The 15,983-nt window shown below is 45.6% G+C and overlaps 1 protein-coding gene across 4 annotated transcripts in view; it reads left to right on the plus strand.

Annotated features, from left to right (window-relative positions):
• Positions 1-15,983, plus strand: part of MCC (MCC regulator of Wnt signaling pathway) — a 433,554-nt gene that overhangs the window by 381,610 nt on the left and 35,961 nt on the right. For 3 of the 4 annotated variants that reach the window (XM_086682115.1, XM_086682242.1, XM_086682309.1), the window contains 6 exons: positions 533-679; positions 1,624-1,713; positions 2,816-2,964; positions 7,336-7,476; positions 10,296-10,399; positions 13,837-14,020. In XM_086682115.1, the coding sequence (XP_086538241.1) occupies positions 533-679; positions 1,624-1,713; positions 2,816-2,964; positions 7,336-7,476; positions 10,296-10,399; positions 13,837-14,020 (815 nt within the window). The remainder of the gene's footprint in view (positions 1-532; positions 680-1,623; positions 1,714-2,815; positions 2,965-7,335; positions 7,477-10,295; positions 10,400-13,836; positions 14,021-15,983) is intronic. The other variant, XM_086682183.1, reaches the window with a different exon arrangement.

The raw sequence follows: 15,983 nt of genomic DNA on the forward strand, positions 1-15,983 counted from the left end.
TTGTCTGTTACAACCAGGTCACCTCGAAGACTCTGTTCCAGCACCACCCCCTCCTTCCCTGTCGACTTCAGATGGAGACACATTCTTCCTCTTTTTTGCTTCCTACAGCACCTTAGGTGGATATCTATAACATTAATGTGCACTTGCATTGAAATTATTTGTTCTCTCATGTTTGAGTTCCATGAGAGTGGCGATTTCATCCCAGGTTCTCTATCTGCAGTGCCATTCAGGCGTTCAGGCCCATGAGGTTCAAGGAATAAACATTCCTTAAAGATGGTCCTTGCAGCTCTGTTGGAACCTTCCAGAGCCTTAAAAACCATTTTTACATCATACTTGTGAAGAACAGATGATGGCCAGCCAGTGGCAGGTCTAGTTAAGAATACGGCAAACTTGTATGTGGACTTAACCAAGTTAGCTTTTCAGTGAAGCTGATCTCTTAATGTAAATGAAAACTCAGCCATCCACCCATCTGGCTATTTTGCTCTTTGGCCAGGGAAACTACAGACTGTGTCTAAAGGCATTATTATTTCAGGTTCGAGAGCTTCAAACGCGACTACAGAGCGTTCAGGCCACAGGGCCCGCCAGCCCTGGCCGCCTCACTTCCGCCAACCGCCCAGTTAACCCCAGCACCGGGGAGTTGAGCACGAGCAGCAGCAGCAATGACATTCCGATCGCCAAGGTGAGCTCCAGGAGCGGGTGGGAGCACCACCTCTTTTATCTGGAAGCACCAGCCCCTCCCAAGCATGGCCACTGTGCAGGCATGTGATTAGTGCACAAGGCTGCGAGGGGCTCTTCCCTAGCATCTCACACAGGCCTCCTATGCTGGGGCTGCAGGGAGAGATAACCCGCTAGTAGTTTTAAGTCTCTCTCAGCTGTGACCTGGATGCCAATTCTCATTAATCAGCTAGCAGGAGCAGATCATGGCTGTCAACTTGTTGTGGAAAGCAAGATGTTTTGTCAGGTTCTACAGTAGAAGGGGTGGATGGATAGTTGCTCTTGAGGACTGGGATTCAGCCCAGGAGGGGACCCTGAGTAATAAATCAATGATCTCCCTTCTCATAGGACCAACAGCCCTGCCTGCAGACAGATAGGCTCTGCTGGGCACGCCATGTCAGTTAGAGAGGCAGCCTCATGCCTGCTTATATGTTGAGTCTGCCCCAGAGGGACTGGTCAGATGACACATATTCTCTTCCATGGTAATCTACCAGTCTCCACAAGAAGGTTAGTTCTCAATCATCAGGTTGAATAAGTTGGGTCAAACCAGTGTTTCTCAACCAGCAGTGATTTTGTCCCTTCAGTGGGTATTTGGCAATGTCTGGAGACCTTTCTGGTGGTCACAACTAGAGTACTAATGGCATCTTGTGGCTAGAGGCCAGTGATGCTGCTAACCGTCCTATGGCGCACAGAATTCTACAGCAAAGAATATCCAACCCCAAATGTCACTAGTGCTAAGGTTGGAAAACCCTGGGTTAAGCAGATGGTAGAAAAATTGGATGAGTAATTTTTAAGAAATTCATTGATCAGTTTAGTTGCCATGGCTAAACAAGAGCCCTGTAAAACACAGTCTCAACAGTGTATCTAGAGAGTGATATGTCATTTTTCGATAATTTTTTGTTTTTCAAGATTGCTGAGAGGGTGAAGCTATCGAAGACCAGGTCCGAGTCTTCATCATCTGATCGACCAGTCCTGGGATCAGAAATCAGTAGTATAGGGGTGAGTGTTCACAAGAAGCAAGGCAAGAAAGTGCCCAGTAGAGCTGCACAGGCCACAGCTCGTAGATGACAGAATTTCCCAAGTTCACCTCCCATAAACCAGTTAATTATAATAATAAATCCTACCCCATTTCCTTCCAGAGGATCAGATTAAAATGTAGAGTGGTTTCTTCATCAGGGAATTACTCATTCGGCTTTAAGGGAATTTTTCTTTTTCTCTACTTGAAACCTTTCAGAAAGAAATGATTTAGGTCTCATTACTGGTGATGTAGATGAAAGTCTTGAAGTACCTGCTGTATATCACCCTGCTACCCCAGAGACCGAGTAGGTCAGGAAGCTCTAAGAGAATTTTACCTTTTGCACATGGCTCTTAAAAGGGAACGTGCTGTCCAGTGAAGATGAGTGCTGCCTTTGAAGTGTAGCCTGATGCCAGGAAAGACTGGAACCTTCCTGCTTAGTTATCAGGGTTTTCATCTAGAGAGCCTACAAACCCCTTGGGCCCATAACAGCTGATGGATGGTGAAAAGGGAGTAGTTGGAGTTCCCTAAGGATTTTTTTTTAAGATTGGGGGTGAGGCTGAGAGAGCCAACTGTCTGATCCCCAGCGGTGGGGGAAAGCCTGAATAGTATTTTTTTTAAGGCCCTAAACTTAGAATTTTGCACTGAGAACAATTGCATGCATCCAGATTTGGTGCAGAAGCCAAACTGTGAAAATAAAGGAACCAGCTGCTCTGTTGGGCTGCAGCAACCAGAGACGAGGACCTGGAGGGACAGGGAGCTCAGGAAGGGGAAAGGAGTCCACACTCTGTTCAATATCCCCAAATTTAGGAACTGTAAAGCAGCATGCTGCCCCAGGCCTGCCACCCAGCAGTATATGCCTGGAGGATACAGCTGTATTTTGATTCTGTTTATGTACTGTTTTCACAGTAGTTAGCTTATTATCACAGAATCGTATCATACAAACCGAGAAAGATCGGGGTAACCATCTCCTGGTGCCTGGTTGTCAAGGGATATCAGCTTTAAATTCTCTTGCATGCAAAGCATGCCTGAGGACTGGTCCCCCAAGCAACGTGGCTAGAGGAGGATTTGTGCTCACCTATACAGGTATCCAGCAGTGTGGCGGAACACCTGGCCCACTCTCTTCAGGACTGCTCCAACATCCAGGAGATCTTCCAAACACTCTACTCACATGGATCTGCCATCTCAGAAAGCAAAATTAGAGAGTTTGAGGTGGAAACAGAGCGGTTGAATAGGTAAGGAGAAATCCTATATATTGGAGTGGTTGCTTTGGGGCAGGGGCGGGGGATGTGGAACGGCCCTCCTTTCCCTTTCAAAACTCAATTCAAGTTGGCTTATGAGTTGTGACACAGAGAGATGCTCTCAGGCTCATGGGTGGGGAGTTCCACCTTCTTGTGCATTGCAGGAGTGCTTACAGCAGCTGGGGCTGGCTTCAAGGGTGTTGTGTGACCTGTGTTTTCAAATGTGCAAACCTCATGTTTGGGAAGACCCCACTCTTGGCTTTACTGCTCTGGTGTTACCATTTTAAAGTCTTAATAATTGATGAACCAGGGCCCCACCTTTTTATTGAGCACCGGCCCTTGCAAATTATGTAGCAAGTCCTGGGAGCAGTTGTATAGAATGACGAGTGGGTCAGAATTACAAGATGGCTACTTAGCATGTAGGCCGATGCTGCCAGGAACCACAGAGAGAAACTCTGGAATGTTGAGTCAGCATCCTAGGGGCGCCTGGAGCAACCAGGAAGTAGCAAAGGCGGTCTGATGGAGGCATTCTCGGATTGACCAAGCATGCTGGTTTAACCCTCCCTGCTTCTCTTGGAAGGCTGCCTAATTTTATTTATGCTTTTTGCAGGGTACACAACCCTCAGTCCTTACATTCTATCCTACTTAGGCCTACTGAGAATAATTTTCTAAGTAGGTCAAACTGTCCTATTTAGAAATTTTTGCCGGTTTTATGGATTCTTCTCAAATCTCACAACAGAGGTAGTTAAAGTTTGCACTCAAGCCTCTCGGCAAAGATTGGCTGGTAGGTCATCCTAGCAATGAGAGTTGCTGAAAAAGCAAAGGAGAAGGACCAGGGCCAAACCGTGGTAAACCACCCTGGCTCAGAATGAGTCCCGCAGGGACAGAGTGCACTGCTAAATCATATCCAAGTATGGCATGGCTGCCTTGACCTACCAGTCTTCAGTGGGAGACGGTAGTTAGAATTTGAAAGGCTTATGAACTGACCAGGAAGAAATGTGGATGCCAGTCCCCATCCACCGTTGCTTAATGCCATTCCCCTTGTGTCTGGCAAACCTAAATAAATTGAATTATCATATTAGCATTCCCTGATTTGAAGCTGTTTAATACAGTGCTTGAGGACTAAGGAAATATGGCAATCTAGGTTATTTCAAATCTGGAAATTAAATGGTTTCCTTATTAAATCCAAAATACTTAAAGAGTGACAATCCCGATGATTACCTTGTAGCAGTAAAGAAGCCGCCATCTCAGTACCACTGCCAGGGAGTGCTTAAGAACTGAATCAGATATGCCCTTTGCAGTTTAATGAAGTCAGATGCCTTCAGGGACCCTCTGTTGAGTGAGGATCTCCTCTCCACAGATTCTGGGATTTAACAAGCCTGCTTTGTGGTTGAACTTGGGGGAGGTTCCTTTCTCCTCAGTTCTGTTTACCTAGGAGACACCAAAGGAAGGGGAAATATTTGGTGCTTGTAGCTCACGTTATTACAGTGTTTAACAGTTTACAAAGGGTTCTCACAAACAACCACTTAATCTTCAACTTGGGAGGGAAGAATAGTCTCATTTTGCAAATAAGAAAACAAAGGCTTCGGTGTTGAGTGACTTGCCTTGAGTCCAGACCTGTTAAATAGCCTAGCTGGAATTCTCCCCCTGCCCTTGGACTTCCCCTCCAGTGTCCTGTCTATGACCGTAGCTATAGCGAGAATACGGGAATAATCTTAGAAATGATCTATCAGTATATCCTCATGTTAAACTACCTATGTCACAGTTGGAGGCCCTCTTACACGTCCAAATATGAGAGCTGTAGCTTTGTGATAGTGTGTGGGTTGGGAGGCCATACTTCCTCAGAAGTATGTCCTTACTTAACAAATCTGTTTTAAGCACCTCCTCCATGCTAAGCTATTTGTCATGCAGGGGAAAGTAAAAGAGATAAGGTGTCCACTCTCATGGAGTTTGTATTCTGTTAGGGAAGCTATATAAGAAGCAAACAAATGAGATCATAAGAAAACTCCCAGTAAATAGGGCACTGTGATAGAGTAAGAGGGGAGGGGGTTGATTTTAGATAGGTAGCCAGGGAAGGCATCTCTGAAGATGGGGCTGTAAGTTGAGAGTTTAAGGGAAAAGGGAAGCAGCCATATGACAAACTAAGAGTCTTACAAACCAACTTAACAATCTTATGGCCAAAAAGAAGGTTGACATGAAGTAGGAGCTGTTCGAAGGCCAATGGCACTGAAATGGGGTGGATGAAAGAAGGAGTCACATGTAATAAGGTGGCAGAGTCGGCAGGGCTTGGTGGGATGTGGATTTTGAGGCCATGGACCAAGTCTGCTCTTTATTCTAAGTATCAATGGAAGTCATTAAAGAGTTTTAAGTAATAGAAGAACAGACCTGATTTAGATTTTGAAAGATGACTCAGGTGTGAAGAATGAAAGGGGGTGGGGGCAAGAGTGGAAGCAGAGCAATGATTGCAGTGGCCCAGTGTGGCCAAAGTGGAGATGATGCGAAGCAATCAATGGGAACTGTAGTTGTAGTAGATCTGGATGTAAGAGGAAGGGATGGTCTCAAAGAAGATTCTCATGTGTCTCACCTGTATCGTTGAGAAGATGGTGGTGGCATTTACTGAATGGAGAAGATGAGGGAGGGCAAGGTTTGGGGGAAATAAGTCTCATTTGGTAATATTAAATTTGAGGTGCTGGTGTGGCACCCAAATGGAAGTATCAGGAAACAGCTGGAGATGTGAGACTGGCACTCAGAAGAGAGGTCCGGGCTAGAGAAATTTGGGAGCCATAGAAACATAAATGCCTGTTAAAGTCATGAACTGGATAAAATTACCCTGGGGTAGGGATGGGAACTGATGCAGAAGGGCACCTTGGACTGAGTCCTGAGGGAATGCCAACCCTCACAGATTTCATAGAGAATAAGGAGCCAGCAAAGAAGACGGAAGAAACGTCCTTTAAGGCAGGAAGAAAACCAGTAGAGACCTGTCATGACCTAAGTGAGAGACAACATTTCCAGAAGGAAGGAGTAGCCTATTAAGTGGGGTTGCCTGAGAAGGGCCCTGAGATGTGATTGGTCGCATGTAGGTCTGTGAGCTGGCTAAAAGAGTTTCGTCTAATTGGTGGGGTCCAAATGTACATTGGAGCAAGGTGGAGTGTAAAGGAAAGTGGGGACTGTCTCAAGAAGTCTTAATCTCAACAAGAACAGAAAAGTATGTTCTTGTAGCACCTTACACTGACTTGACCTTGGAGTTGCCAAAGTCTCACAGTGGTCGTAATTATACACTCACCAGCCATCTCCAATGTTGGTGAGTGTGTTCACATTCTTCTCTTAAGATACGTGGTCCTAAGATTGATCCACAAAGCAAATGGCTTCCAAGCCTGTTACTTTTTCAAGAGTCACTTGCATTTTGTAAAAGGCGAAAGATTTATGCGATCTGAAGAGAAACCAAAGCATTGAGTCACTTGCATTTTGTAGGTGTGAAACCCTGTGTCTTGAAGACTTGGTGGTCAGAGTACTATAAATGGGTGTGTCGATGGGAAATGAATCATTGCATCCAGAGCCTCTGTCCTAGGACAGAAAACAGAGAAGCTGAATGCTTATGTTTTTCTGACGTTGCCATTAACTCATTTGTTCTGAATTTATAGTTCTGGTTCCTATAAAGCGTAAAGTTCCTGCTGCTTGCCCTACAGGTAGTTAACAGTTGCAGGAGTGTCCAAAGTGGAAGGAGCTTTGGACATAATCCACGGTTCCTGGTCCACTGCCCATTCAGAGACCCTTAGGGAGAGTTTCGTACTCACTCCCTGATTCATCTTTTGCTTCTGCCCTGAGTGGTGAACAGTACAGGATCTGAGGTCAAACTTCTTGACTCAAATCCCAGGGCAATGTCCTTAACCCCTCTGTGACTCTACTTCCTCCTCTGAGAATGGGGATAATAGTACTTAAGTCAGAGGGCCATTAGAGTGTCACTGAGCAGGGGTTTAATAAATAGTAGCTATTACTATGGCACTGATATTTTGTTTGTCCCTGTGGAGGGTGGTTTATTGAAGCGCCTGAGGTCACACGGTTGGCTTCTTTCCTTGGTGTATGCTCAGAGCCTCACACCATACATGGCACATGGTGTGTTGATGGCTGAGTAGGAAATACTCAGGGGACTTCCATGTATTTCTGATTCACACAGAATTAAGTGATTCTTGTGCTCAGAGTTGCTTTCTTTAAATACTTCATGTCAGTTCCATTTGCTAAAACCTCTGACAAGCTCACATCCTAATGCACGTGTCTGGCCTGGGTCTACAGGAGATGACTCAAATACTGGCAAATGAATTATAATCCCAGCGTGAAATCGTGAAAGAGATTTTTCTTCCTTTGTAGCCGCATTGAACACCTCAAATCCCAAAATGACCTCCTGACCATAACCCTGGAAGAATGCAAGAGCAACGCTGAGCGCATGAGTATGCTGGTGGGGAAGTATGAATCCAACGCCACGGCGCTGAGGCTGGCCCTGCAGTACAGGTGGGGAAGTGAGGCTGCATAAGGGTGGTGGGGGGCATTTCAGCTGAGAAATGCATTTACAGTAACCCGCATAAAAGTAGAAAACAGGCTTTTAGAACATATACAGGGGGTTAGGCCAGCAAATACTAATGTGATATGTATGGAAAATCCATTAGCACTCTTGTGGCAATTAAGAAAATAAGAGAAATGAGTATGGTGTTAGAAAACCATTCTGTCAGCATGTTCAACTTAAATATTATTCCGTCCAAGCAATATCACTGAAAATATTTATTTTTGCATTTATATATTCATTTGTTGCTCTTTCCAGTCTTTATTCATGTTTGTGTGTATTTTACATTGTTAAAACCTAGGATATTCTGTTTCTTCCATCTATGGTAGTTCTGTAATGCTGGTCAATAGTCTGCATGCATTTTGAATGACTGTATCCCTACATCAAGCTTACATATTTTATTTACTCATTTCTCTAAAATACGTTTAGATTTTTGTAGGCTTTGGATATTGAAAATAATTTTATGGGAAATAATTTAATACAGATAATATCTTCCTTCTTTTGAATATTTTCCTTGGGATAAAATCCCCGAAGCAGGAATTATAGGTCAAAGTATATGAATATTTCCATAGTTCTTCAGGCATGCTCCCAGACAAACAAGTCATTTTAAGTGAATACAATTCATTCATCAACGAGCAAGGGGTATATGAATGTACCACTTTTTTTCAGTCTCATCAGCTTTGGAATTAACTATTTTTAAGAAGATTGTTTTTTTAAGATTATTTTGGGTGGGGGGAGAGAGAGAGAGAGAGAGAGAGAGAAAGGAGGGAGGGAGGGAGGGAGGAAATATCCCAAGCAGGCTCCACACTGTCAGTGCAAAGCCCAATGTGGGACTCAAACTCACAAACTGTGAGCTCATGACCTGAGCCGAAACCAAGAGTTGGACACTTAACCAACTGAGCTCCCAGGTGCCCCAGAATTTATTTATTTTTAAATTACTATTTGTTTACTAACTACAAAGCTATGCATTAGTGTTTTCAGAGGTTATTTTATTAGTGGCACCACTTAGGCATATTTGCCAAGATCCCAGAGTAGTGACTACCCTACTGTTAGCATCCTCTGAAAAGATCAGCATGTTTCAAGAAGCTTTGTTTCTTCAAAAAACAAAATCAAACCAAATCATAGGAGACCACAGCTAAAACACAATCATGCTAGTTTACAGACACACCAAAGCAAACAGACAATCCACCTACGATAACTTTTGAAAGAGGCTGTTCTGTGACAACAGTCTGCCTTAGATCTGTGTGGATAAAGCAGTGTCACCATGTCTCTAACCTGAAAGATGGACTGCCCTTGAAAGGAGGAGCTACCGGCACCCGGAGCTAGTGATGGCTCCTGATCTCTTAGGGAAGGAAGATGAGAGTAGAGAAAATCGAAAAACAGATGGTCTGATGACTAAATGTTGAATAAAGCAACATTTCCCCTGCTTAGCTTAGAGAAGCTAATCAGTTATTTGCTTAGCAGGGAGATTTCTGCACTGCAGGCATCTTATCCAGGACTACTCAGGCATTACTCAGGACTACTTGTCAGGACTACTCAGGAGCACACGCTCCACCTCCTGTGCAGGTCCACGTGGGTCACGGGTGGCAGTGTGGAAAGGGTCACTCTTAGAACCTATACCTGGTGTGTTCGCTGATGATCAGCAAAAGAAGAGAGACATATCTTCCTCTTAGAAATCCAAACTTGTCAGAGATTTTGTGTGATTCAAGGGATAGTTTTACAAGCATCTGATAGAACTTTCTGTGATGATAGACCTGTTCTCTGTGCTGTCCAGTATGGTAACTGCTAGCTACATGTGGCTCTTCAACATACGATATATGGCGATTGCAACAGAAGAACTGAATTTTTCATTTTACTTAAATTCTTTTTAATTAGCCACATGTGGCTAGTGGCTCCTGAAGGTTTAGGTCAAATAGTCTTCTTTCTGGGGCTTCCTTCCTCCCTCCCTTCCTTTGTCACTGTTTCTTGTGGCAGTTTCTAGGGTCAGGAAGCTGGGAGTGGTGTAGCTAGGTAGTGTTCCAGCTCAGGGGCTCTTAGGAGGTTCTGCTCAAGCTGCTAGCCAGGGCCTTGTCATCTGAAACCTTAACTGGAGCTGGCGGATCTGCTTCTAAGAAGGCTCATTCACACAGCTGTTGGGTGGAGTCCTCCGTCCTTCACTCACTGTTGGCTGGAAGCCTTAGTTCCTCACCACATGGGTCTCTCCATGGGGCTGCTCGAGAGTCTTCAAGGCATGGCACCTGGCCTTCTCTAGAGAGGGTGAGCCAAGAGAGAAAGTGAAGTGAGAGAACAGATGGAAGTCACCATGCTTTTTAATAACGTGATCTTGGAAGTGACATCCCATAGCCTCTTAGTCACATAGACCAACTCTGGTACAGTGCAGAAGGGGATAACACAAGGGTGTGGATACCAGCGTATGCCATCAGCGGGGGCCATCTTTGAGGCTGGCTACCACAGGCATATTACATTTCCTTTTTTGCTGATCATCAAAGAGGCAATGAACTTAACTCTCTCACTTTTATTGCTACTCTTGTATTTTTCTAGATGCTAGTTTAAAGTAAAAGTGTAAGTGAAGTAAAAAGGGAAGGAGGAGGCAACATAGCAAAGCACGCCCTTGGCTTTGTGCAGGAATATTTGTGGATATTTTCTTGCTTACGTGGACAGCAGTGCTGAGATGCAGGTCCGGAGCCACTTCGCCCAGGGGGAGAGTGCTGCACTGAAGAGGCTCGCTGTCCTCTGCCAGAGTTGAGGACACTGTGTGCTTCTGTTTCAGTGAGCAGTGCATAGAAGCCTATGAACTCCTCCTGGCACTGGCTGAGAGTGAGCAGAGCCTTATCCTGGGGCAGTTCCGGGCAGCCGGCGTGGGGTCCTCTTCTGGTAAGTGTGTCTCCCTCCCTCTTCCTTCTTGTCCCCCGCCTCTTCTGCTCTGCGGTGCCCTCATTTTGCTGTTGGCATTGGAACACCTCCCAACAACATGAAATTCGCTTGTCAAGTGTGTTTTTCGTTTTTTCCTCATGACTGAGTGAGTAAATTGTTTATGTTGAATGCAGCAAGAACTGGAGTGGAAACAGAATTACAGACAAGTTAAAACAAACAGGCCCTCTTAGGAAACATACTCTCCCGGGCCAACAGGAGGACCAGATGGAGCAGGAAGCCCACAGTTTGTGATGAAAGGGACCAACTTTCCCGCAGCCTCTCTGTGATGCTGATTGTTAAGGGTCCCTTTGCTGCCCTCGTGGCCTTTGCTGTGACTCACTGCTCTGTTGGCTGTGCTTTTCCCTCAGGTTTGTTTTTTTGGGTAGTTTTGAGGCATGGGTCCCCCCTACCTCGTCTCCAGGTGCCTTGTGAACAGAGAGGAAATGGTTTCACACCCTGCCGTCTGCTTCAGAGGCTATCCCAGAGGGAGTCCAGCCCTGTGGGGGAGCGGAGGTGTCTGCTGACCCACTCACCTCCCCCGCCCTGGGGTCATGTCATGTGTCTTATTGGCCCAGTCTGTCCCTCTAGATCTGCAGTACCCCCCACGAGTACCCGTCACTTTTGAGTGACTGGAAGAGATATATAATTGAAAAAGGCACAAATATGGCATTCTGGTTAGCAACATTTGCTAAAACTTGGCCCGTGATCATGGCTCTGGGCCTTGGATTAATGTGAGAAGGACACAGTAGAAATAGTGCTTGAAAGGAAAGAGAGATCAAGGGAGAACATTGCCGTATTTCAGCACTGAGGCTTGGACGTTACCTCAGCCTGCACTTTAAAGCAGCAGCCTCTTGGGAGAAGCAACAGCACGTAACCAGAACACTGTATAATGGCAGAGCCAAACTGGGTGGTGTGGGTGAGCCGGGAGTCCTCGGCCATGGGAACCAGGCCATTGGTCAAGGACCCGCTTCTGGGCAAGGGCTGGGAGCCTCCAGGAGGGCCTTCCTTCCAGGATACACCTGGCAAAGAAGGTCGACTTCATGGCACCTCCCAAGTGCATCCCCACCCCGACCCTGACATTCTCACCAGCTTCTCCCCCTCGCCTGGAGTCTACCATTCGCACTGAATATTCACAAGTTTTTTCCCCTTTAGTTTTGACCTGTCCAGGAATCTGCAGCAAATCTGAAGGAAAGGAAGTATCCTGGGCATTAATTTCCTGGAGTCTACCATTCGCACTGAATATTCACAAGTTTTTTCCCCTTCAGTTTTGACCTGTCCAGGAATCTGCAGCAAATCTGAAGGAAAGGAAGTATCCTGGGCATTAATTTCCTGCTCTATATCCAAGTTACCAGGCAAGGGAGCATTTGTATGGGTGGCCACCCTCCTTTCCTCTTTCTGCTTTTTATTTTTATTTTTATATATTTTTTTGTAGTATTAACATCCCAGCCCAGAAGTAGAAACTCTGCCAGCATTTCCATTAGAAACCTCATTTTTCAGGATCTTTTCACTAGACCATAAAACTTTATACCTCATATTAAACTGATCCTAAAATGATCTTGGCCTGCTGTCAAATTTTTTTTTTAAATATATGTATTAAGGAAAATGATCAATTAACGGGAAAAAAATCAATCCTCTTAGTTCCAGTTTGTATCATCAGAGGTTGTCTTAAACCATCCTGTCCTGGAAAGGTACCTTTTATTAGGCTTGTATCTACTTGGCGCAGTTACTGGGTAAGAGCTGGAAGGGCTTATACAAATCTGCATTTAAAATACTTAAAATCAATAATGAAATGCTTTGTATTAACATAATCCTGGGTAGCTCATGATATATTTATAAAATGAGCCAGTCAGTAATATTATGCCTACTTTAGAACAGAATTCAAAGAATAGTCAGTTGGTGAGTTGTATGGAAAATATCTCATTTGTGGAAGGAAGTAAGTTATGAATGTTGTCCGAGAAATGGCCAGAGGGAAGCTGGCCTGGTAAGCTTAGCCCTGCAGGACGTATACACCCACACTTCTTCCCCACTCTCCATAAAGCTGTGAGTTGGCTTATCATGAGCAGTTCCCTATTAAACCTCCCTTACATTCTGCTGACGGCAGCCGTTGACCTGCATTTTGCTCTAGCGGGCCCTATAGTTGCACAGCAGAGCACGTACTGACATTTACCCACAGTACCAGTCACTGGTTCTTTTCTGTTTCTGTTTCTTTTTTTTTAAGTTTATTTATTTTAGAGAGAGAGAGAGACAGAGAGACCATGTGCATATGCATGAAGGGGAGGGGGAGAGGGAGAGAGAGAATCTCAAGCAGGCTGGCTCCAGGCTCAGCACAGATTCCAACATGGGGCTCGATCCCACGAACTGTGAGATCACGACCTGAGCCGAAATCAAGAGTTGGATGCCTAACCGACTGAGCCACCCAGGTGCCCCTTTTCTGGTTTGTGTTGACTACACAGGCATTCGTTACATTCATTCTAGATGATTTAGACCAATGGTTTTCAAACTATACCCTGGGAAGCTGAAAGAGTGTCTTTGGGCCTCAGCAGTGGGCTTGGAGTGGGGGAAACTGAATGTATGACCTCCACCCTCGCCCACTTCAACTGTTTTGTTTTCTTTTGTTTACCATTTTTACCATTTTTGTATCTTAGGCTTTGGTATATAATTTCATTGGAAAATATTTGGAAGACTAGGGATCTAGGCTGCAGAGGTAGCAAACTGGTAACCTGTGTGGCCAGTATGGTTTCTAAAACACAACAAGAATGTGTCCATTTTAGGCAGGGAATTTGCTGTCTAGCTCTGTGTTGGTGCCCACCACTCTTGAGGACTTGCTCCAGCGCAGCTCCCTGGCTCATGGAGGCATTTGGGCTCGCCACTGACAGTGCCCAAGCTGAGAGAAAAAGGGATAACACTGGTACAGAAAATACACTGCCAAGCTGAAGTTCTCATTTTAACTATTAGGTTTGTTTCTCTAGCCTACACGAAGCTCTGAGCAAAGTTCTGGATGTGTGGAGGAGACAGTTGGGCCTCATTCACAAGGAAGTGCTGACACAGGAAAGAATGGCCTAGTGGTAGATTGAAACTGAGTGGGAGAAGTCAGGAGCCTGGATAATTAGAAAATCATAGCATGTTAGAGCTCGAGACAGACCTCAGAGATCACACTGACCAACTCTTCATCAGTGAGGACAGTAGAGCCCAGAGCAGAGACATGCCATGCTAAGTACAGTTTCTAAATGATGGAGCCCGGCCCAGCATGTGGATCTCTTCATTGGCCATCCACTGCTAGTTTCTCTCCAGCAGGCCACCTCTGCCCTGAGGAACTGAGAACTGATGATCCAAGCTCACTCCCAGACTTGGCTCATGTAGACCTGGTTGACTAATCCTTTGGCTTCTTTGCGACATAGGAGACCAGTCAGGGGATGACAACATCACTCAGATGCTCCAGCGCGCTCACGACTGCCGGAAGACAGCTGAGAATGCTGCCAAGGCCCTGCTCATGAAGCTGGACGGCAGCTGCGGGGGCGCCTTTGCCGTGGCTGGCTGTAGCGCTCAGCCCTGGGAGAGCCTCTCCTCCAACAGCCACACCAGGTAATTTGCAGCCCTTCTGCCACAAAACGGCCGTGTGTCCACATGTGGTCTGCTCACTATGCTTGACGTGCGGTGACCCAGCTCTCAGAGATGGTGAGGTTTGGGTGAGGGCGGAATTGTCCCCCTGCTTGCAGCCTGCCCCATCTGGGGGTCAGTGACTCAACACAGAAGGGCTGGAAAGGGCATTCTCTGTGGCCAGCGTGGGAACCACAGCCCAGAGAGAAGGGGAGAGTTGCTTGAGAAAGTGTCACCTGAAGATGGAACCTGAACCTACCTTTCTGTCTGGTTCCCTCTCTCCCATTTTGTTCCGTTTCCATTTCTTCATAGTTCTTGATTTCCAAGAGTATTTGGGGGTAGCTTAAGGCCCATTTGCTGCAAGTAGTTCCTAAGCACCCACGACTCACACTGCATCCTGTTTCTAGGCTCCATTCTCTCCCCACCTCCCCTTGGGCTTCTGCCCTTTATAAGCTCTTCTTGGGCAATAGCCTTCTCTTTTCCCATCTCTTTGCTTCCCAGAGTGATACCATATTCACAGCAGGTACTTAGCAGACACCCAATCATGAACCTGAGTTCAAGTTCAGTGTCTGTGAATCAAGAACTGAACTGGGTACATGAAAAACAAGGGGAGGAAAGTAGTGAAGACCTTGCTGAGCATAATTTGCTGATGCCATTGAATTCTTTCGGAGGCGGGTAGAGGATCAGAATGAAGCCTTTTCTAGTGATCTTCTCATTTCTTACCACAGAAGCACATGAATGCCTTCCCTTTATATATCAGTTCTCCATCTAGAAAGTACTTTGTTAGAGATTCTCATGTGGTAGCCAAATCATAAAAGACAGGACGGGTAACTTACCCACTCACACAGGTGAGAAAGCCTTGGCTCAGAGATCTCTAAGTGACTTTCCTAGATAAGGTCTCAGGGCTGATAGAGGGAAATCAGGACTGGGACCCAGGACTTTGGCATCAAGCGCATTATTCTTTCCACTATACCAGGTTGAATATCATGACATTAAAAAACAGTGTCTACTTGCAAATTAAGTGACAAGAACCACATAAGGGTGGATCGAATCTCAAGCACCAAAGGAGAAAGACTGATGTTTTCTTGGTGCCTGAAAGCAATCTAATGTCCCCATCTCCCTTCCCACTGGCAGGACCCAGCCATCTGTCTAAGTGCATCTTTTTTTTTTTTTAATTTTTTTTTAATGCTTATTTTTTTTTTTTTTTAATTTTTTTTTCAACGTTTATTTATTTTTGGGACAGAGAGAGACAGAGCATGAACGGGGGAGGGGCAGAGAGAGAGGGAGACACAGAATCAGAAACAGGCTCCAGGCTCTGAGCCATCAGCCCAGAGCCCGACGCGGGGCTCGAACTCACGGACCGCGAGATCGTGACCTGGCTGAAGTCGGACGCTTAACCGACTGCGCCACCCAGGCGCCCCAATGCTTATTTATTTTTGAGAGAGAGGGAGACAGAGCGAACATGAGCAGGGGAGAGGTGGAGAGGGAGACACAGAATCTGAAGCAGGCTCCAGGTTCCAACTGTCAGCACAGAGCCTGACACAGGGCTTGAACACACAAACCGTGAGATCATGACCTGAGCCAAAGTCGAACGCTTAACTGACTGAGCCACCCAGGTGCCCCTGTCTAAGTGCATCTATCTACCTGTCCCAGACCTGGTGCCTTAGGAGAGGGGACATTTCCAACAACGTAGCTGTCCAGGTGCTCACAAACTCAAGGGAATTATTTCCTTGTGACTCCAGCACCGACTGTCTTATTCCATGAAACACAGATCATAATTTATTTTTTTTCTTAAAACCACATTCTTCTGTTTTAATACAGCAAGCAGATGCTCTTATTAATGAGTTTTCCAGATGTGTATGATCTATAATTTCTGTCATTTAGGGTAGAAATGTAGACCTCGTGTTGTCAGCAACATTGTTGAATTAGTGAGCATAGAAGTAAGTTG

The sequence above is a fragment of the Puma concolor genome, chromosome A1 (assembly GCF_028749965.1).
Source record: "Puma concolor isolate L17-30 chromosome A1, mPumCon1.1.hap2, whole genome shotgun sequence".
Taxonomy (NCBI): domain Eukaryota; kingdom Metazoa; phylum Chordata; class Mammalia; order Carnivora; family Felidae; genus Puma; species Puma concolor.